Below are 6,275 nucleotides of genomic sequence, written 5' to 3'. Positions count from 1 at the left end.
ACGGTCTCTGTGCTCCATAACATGGTAAATTCACTACAGGAAGTCAGTCTGGAAGGAAAATCGGAAGTATAGGTGAATATTTCTATTCAAGACATTTAGCACACTGTTATTTAGTATAGTAAAAATTATAAACAATCTAAAATGACTAGGTTTGTTCCAGTACACTACAAAGACATATTTCACAAGTGACTAACATGGAATTTTTGAAGACATACATGAGACAGAGTAACTCTAGAACCAAGAAACCCTGTGAGCTCTCCATGTACCCTTGGGGTCTTTTCAGTTTGGACTCCAGATCGTTCCAAACCCAAGACCCCAAACAACACTCAGCCTCTGTCTGTCACTCGCCTCACTGTCCTGATCCACAGGCTCTTCACGGCCTTCTTCACTTCAGCGTTTCTCAGCGAGTAGATGACAGGGTTGAGCAGCGGGGTTATCACAGTGTAGAACACGGCTACCAGCTTATCTACAGGCAGAGTGGCAGAAGGCCTCAGATAGATGAAGACGCAAGGTGCGAAGAACAAAGTCACCACAGTGACATGGGATGCGCAGGTGGAGAGGGCTTTGCGCCGCCCCTCAGAGCTACGGCTCCTCAGATGGACCAAGATGACCACATAAGATGCTAATAGAATCACAAAGCTGACCACAGACAGAGTTCCCCCATTGACAACAATCAGGAGACCAATGAGGAAGGTGTCTGAGCAGGCAAGTTTGAGCAGAGGCAGCACATCACAGAAATAGTGGTCAATCACATTGGGGCCACAGAAGGGCAGCTGGAAGATGAGAAGGACCTGGGCAGTGGAGTGTAGGAAGCCTCCCGCCCACGCTATTCCCACGAGGACAGCACACACCTGCCAGTTCATGATAGTCGTGTAGTGCAGAGGTTTGCAGATGGCCACGTAGCGGTCATAGGCCATCACTGTCAGCACAAACATCTCAATGCCTCCGAAGAAATGCAGGAAGAAAAGCTGTGCCATGCAGCACCCCACTGAGATGGATTTCCTGTCAGCCAGCAGGTCCGAGATGAGTTTGGGGGCAGTAGTGGACGAGTAGCAGATCTCCACCAGGGACAGGCAGCTGAGGAAGAAGTACATGGGGGATCCAAGACTTGCGCTACTCACGACAGCGAGTATGAGGAGGAAATTCCCCAGCACAATTGCGGCGTACAGGAGCAGAAAGATCACAAAGCAAGCCCTCTGCACCTGCAGACTGGGAGAAAATCCTAGGAAAATGAATTCAGTGACATTGTATGGGCTCGGCATGAGGGCACAAGCGACAGGGACTTCAGTGGTGTGATCTGAAATGATACCAAAAAAAGAGAAATTTTACGAAGTAAGTGAATTACATAAGAGACCTGGCATAGCTACAATACACTGGTTATTGACAGTAGAATAGTGTGTGGCTGGAATAAAGGGGAAAATAATAGAAAATAAAGCCATAGAAAACAGAGAGACAGAGACAGAGAGAACCATCAGCGTGTGACGGGCTGTTGGGGGTGTTATGGATAACAGGAAATTATCAAGGACATTTACTAACTGGACAGTAAGATCACTCTGTGTACAGGTGGCGTGCTGAAAAGAGAGCAGAAGCAGGGGTGCAGATGAGACAGTTCTGAAGTCACCTTTCAGGGCTATGTGAAGCAGCCAGTGTAGTTATCATCACTGGGTCCCTGTTACATGGCTGTCTGGTGACTTTGAAAAATTTCAGTTCCTTTCCGCTGAAGCCACCCTGTAACGCACTTGTCCTTGTTTCTTCTCTGTCCTCGGCTCACAGAACAGTGTTCTCAGCCTGTGCTCTTGCCCTCTGAGTCTTCAGAAGAGGGGTCCCCCTGGTCCCTTTCTTGTACTCAGAATCCCCTAAGAAGGCCATGATGCTGATCACAGGCACATTGTGTGGTACAATTTCTACTCTGCCTCTTAATTCTTGTTTGCTACATTTAGTTGCTTGGTGCCTCGTCCTTTTCTGAGGGTCCAGCTCCATCTATAAAAGTCCTCTCTTTGGAACCTTCATTGCCCCTGGTGGAAACTAAGATCCCCCCTCACCCCCAGTGCAAGCCCTCACGCAGCCCAGCCCGTTAATTCCTCTTCATCACCCATACTGTTCAGTGACGGATTTGCAGAGGTTCCTGGTCCACGTGGGGCATTGTCCAAGTAGCTGAGGTCTGTGTGTATCTGCACAGACCTGTATACATGGAGACGCCCTCCAGGATGCCTGAAAGTAGGAGCAGAGCTCTCCACTCATCACACAGAGCTTCCTGCCTTCAGTGACCAAGATAGGCTCGGGGGACTAAAGGCCGCCAGGAGCCACAGAGAACTCATTAATGGAACTGATGATCAAAGAACACAGAGGAGGCACAAACCTGCTCTAGAGTCTTAGGCCCATGGGAAATTCCACCAAGAAGCCATTTATGGAAGAAAGTGCTGCTAGCAGTCTGGATGCCTAGGTTCACATTTAGGGCTTTGCAGGTAGCACCTATGTGGTAGCTAGAAAGTTTTTCACCTTTGTGAGTGTCAAGGTCCAAACTGCTGTATGCAGATGCTACCTGACCCACAGGTAGATGCCACTCTGTCCCAGGCTGAGTTAAGTCCCCTTCTGTATGCTGCTTGCGCTTTCTCTCAGAGAGGGGAAGTCCCTCCCTGCAACCCACAGGCCCGCACCGCAAGTACCCACTCTCTCAAGGACGTTTGCAGGCACAGCACCTACCAGGCCGAATCAGAACTGCTGTGTCGCCGTCTGTCCCTCTGCAGTGTGGGCCTCCTGGGGGCAGAGGTGACCTGCTCACCACCCCGTCTCCAGGGCTCACTGAAGTCACTGTGGGGAGCAGTGTTGAGGGACTGTCACTGTCACTGTCACTGGAGGGAGGGAGGGGCTGTGCACCTCAGGAGCCTTAGCACGAAGTGCTCAATATGAAGGGATAATGGTGCCCAGGCTCCGCTATCACACCTTCGCCATCCCTCAGCCCCAGGGCCTCCCCTGTGCTCGCCTCCAAGCCCAGACCCACGCAGGGGCGCTTGCGGAGTTCCCTGTGGGTCACAGCTCCATTCCTTCTGCTCTCAAGATGGAATCAACCATCACATGCAGAAGAAGCCAGAATGACAAAAGACAACTCGCAGTGGTGTTTCGCTGACTCTGCTGTTCTCAGCACAGGACGCTCTCTTTTCTGAGCACAGCTGTGTGGAGGAGGCCTGAGATCAGCAAACCCTGTGGGTTTCCAGGGACCAATGGGCAGGAAGCCCCGGGCCTGTGGCAATCAGAGCCCCCGCCTTGCTAGAGTCTCTGGGTGCGGGATCTGCTCCTCAGCCTTGGCATGAGGACACACAGATGAAGTGTGAAGTTTCTGCCCACCTTGGGTTTTGAAATGACAGCCAAGTAACCCTAGCTCACAGTTGTTGCATGGAGATCTGAAACGGGGGCAACTCAGCCTCCTGTTCACGGGGTTTACAACACCAGGGAGAAGCCGTGCCCAGGAGGAGGCTGGGCCCCAGGGAGCTGTTTTCTTGCCCTCCCCAAACTGGATGAAGATCCCAAGGGAAGCAGGACCTCAGAGTGCTCCTAGTAAACAGCTCCAGAACTCCACGAGCACACTCAAATCTCCCAGGGTTCACAGAGCTCCTACCTGTGTGGGGCTGTTCTCAGGGAAGGGAGACCTCACCTGTTCATCAGGACCTGAATCGCGTGGCTGTAAATAAAACAACACTGCTGAAAGTGTGGGTCAAAGGATTAGGGTCCATGGGTGTCAGGATACTGAGGTACCCTTGGCTTAGTGGAGGGGGATCAGTGGTTTCCATCCAGGGTGACTTTGTCCCACAAAGGACTCTTGGCGACATCTAAGGATGTTCCGTTGTCCAATCTGGTCTGGGAGGGAGGGTGTGATTCACACTCAGTAGATAGAGGCTGGTGATGCTGTGGGATATCCTACAAGGCCCAGGAGAGGCACACACAGCAGAGAACTATGGGGTTCCCATACTCATGGTGCCGGTGATGGAAGAGAATTTGTCCTGATTTGGTACTCTTTGGAAAGTCGAGTTCGTGGGAGTCCATTACACTGCTGTGACCATACCTGTGTGTTTACACTTTCTGTGATGAAATGTTTTACTGATGACAGAGAGCAGCTTATAAAATGAAACAAGTTCTGCTCTGTGCTGCTGACAAATATTGTTACCTCAGTCTTGATTAAACATACAGCTGAGGCAAGATCCTGTAAGTTTCATGTAATGATTAATTAGTATATGGCCTGCCTTGGAGAATGTTCAGCATGCTGCTGAGGTGAGTGTGTGTTCTATTGTTGTAGGGTGGAACTCTGCAGATATTTTTTTTGTTTATTTATTTATTTTTGTTTTTTTCCTGGTACTGGGAATCGAACTTATGACCTTGTGCTTGCCAGGCAGGCGCTGTGCCGCTGAGCTAAATCCCCAGCCCCCAGATATCTATTAAATCCGTTCATTTCCTCTTTTCTGCTGACAGAACATTGCCATTCTGAGCAGGGCTCCAGCAGCCATGTGGGTCAGGAGGTGGATGTGGATGAGGAGCCTATGAAGGACGGAGAACTATGACAGGGAGAGAAGGTTTCCACCCTAAACTGCTTCATTCTGGACTTCTCTCTTGCTTCAGACTCTGTTCCTTGCACCTAAAATCTAATCTGAATGTCATTTAAGTCTCCAAAACTGAAAATGAAGGACAATTCATTCATACTTCACTGACTTCAAAGCTTGTCTGACTCTCCAGTGAAATAATGGACATGAAAGGACTTTGAAACACATGTAAGGGAGGGGATCATCATGCCTGTCATTGGTATCTCCAAGGCAGATCAGACACTAGGCCTCTACAGTCTGCTTAAATAAATAAAAATAATAAAAATTATCCCATGTGTATTATGAGATAATTGTGGACTGAAACCAGAAATCAAAAGAAAGCAGAAAAAGTTTACAAACACCCAGAGATTAAACAACACCCTTTTCTCCAGTGTGTTTATTTTACACGTTTGCAGCACCCAATGATTGCATTTCTTGTAGGAGTGGTGTGCACACATACACACCTTAGATCTTTTTTCATGTTGTTTCTTTTACAGCCTTCCACACCCTGCCAGGTCTTCTCTTCTTCCTTTTTAAAAGACCTGTCTGCCTCTTTCCTGTGATCCACCTTTTTATATTTTGCACATTCTACCATTTTTACAACCTGCATGTGAAAGAAACCACTGATAGTTAAGCTTGTGTGTCTGATTTATTTCCCTGAAATAATTATGTTTTCAAGTTGCACCCATTTTCCTACAAATTGCTTAAGTTTTTCCCTGTTTATGTCAGAGTGGTACTCTATTGTGAATAAACTTTGTATTTTCTTCATCCATTCTTATGTTGATGGACATATTGGTCACTAACCAGATTTAGCTATTATGAATTATAGTGCTAGAAACATGAGTATGCATATATCATAGTGAAATGGTGTCTTTGACCCTTTCTGAAAGATACCTACAAAGGGGTCAGCTGGGTTGAATGGAATTCCTAGTTTTAGTTTTTGGAGGAATGTCCATACTGATTTCTATAGTAGTTGAACTAGTTTTACATTCCCACCCACAATGTACAGTGGTCCATTTCCCCTGCCTCCTCACCCACATTTATTATTATTTGATAGTTTAATGAAAGCCATTCTGTCTAGGGTAAGGTGGAATCTCGGCACTGTATTTCTCTAATGACCAGAGATGTTGAGGATGGTTTCATGCATTTATTGTCCATTTGCACTGCTTCTCCTGACAAGGGTCTATTCATTTCAGTTGCTCACTTTTTGATTGGGTCTTATTTTTGGGGGTGCTGTGTGATTTTTTTTGAGTTCTTCATCTATTCTAGATATTAGTCTTCTCTCTGAGGAGTAGCTAATAAAAGGATTTTTTTTTCTCTCTGTAGGTTGTCCCTTCTCTCTGTTGGTCATTTCCTTTGCTGTGGAGAAGTTTTAAAATTTGATCCCATTTGTTGATTGTTGGTATTATTTGTTGTGCAACTGGGTTCTGTTCAGAAAGTCCTTTAATACACCTATGTCTTTAAGAGTGTTGCCTATTTTATCTTCCAATAGATTAAATATTTCTATTTTAACATTTACGTTTTTGATCCATTTTGATTTTCACTTAGTGCATGGTGAGAGACATAAATCTGGATTCAATCTTTTGCATGTAGGTAACCAACTTTCCCAGCACCATTTATTAAGAAGTTATTTTCCTTCCAGCATAGGATTTTGGTCCCTTTGTTAAAGTTCAAATAGCTGAATGTGTCTAGGGTAGTTTTTTT

General features: G+C 46.6%; 1 protein-coding gene across 1 annotated transcript; it reads right to left on the bottom strand.

The window, feature by feature from the left end:
- Positions 1-326: 326 nt before the first annotated feature.
- On the bottom strand, positions 327-1,262 carry LOC102005156 (olfactory receptor 4X2-like). Its single transcript, XM_005384936.1, has one exon. It carries the CDS (start codon positions 1,260-1,262, stop codon positions 327-329), a length of 936 nt encoding a protein of 311 aa, XP_005384993.1.
- Between the last annotated feature and the right edge of the window lie 5,013 nt (positions 1,263-6,275).

This window comes from Chinchilla lanigera, unplaced genomic scaffold (genome assembly GCF_000276665.1).
Source record: "Chinchilla lanigera isolate Chin_1 unplaced genomic scaffold, ChiLan1.0 scaffold00021, whole genome shotgun sequence".
Lineage (NCBI taxonomy): Eukaryota > Metazoa > Chordata > Mammalia > Rodentia > Chinchillidae > Chinchilla > Chinchilla lanigera.
Note: the sequence above shows the minus strand (reverse complement) of the source record. Positions and strands in the feature narration are given on the sequence as shown.

What these genes read in the sequence shown, in the direction of transcription:
- LOC102005156 (XM_005384936.1), bottom strand. Translation starts at nt 1,262, where the DNA reads ATGCCGAGCCCATACAATGTCACTGAATTCATTTTCCTAGGATTTTCT.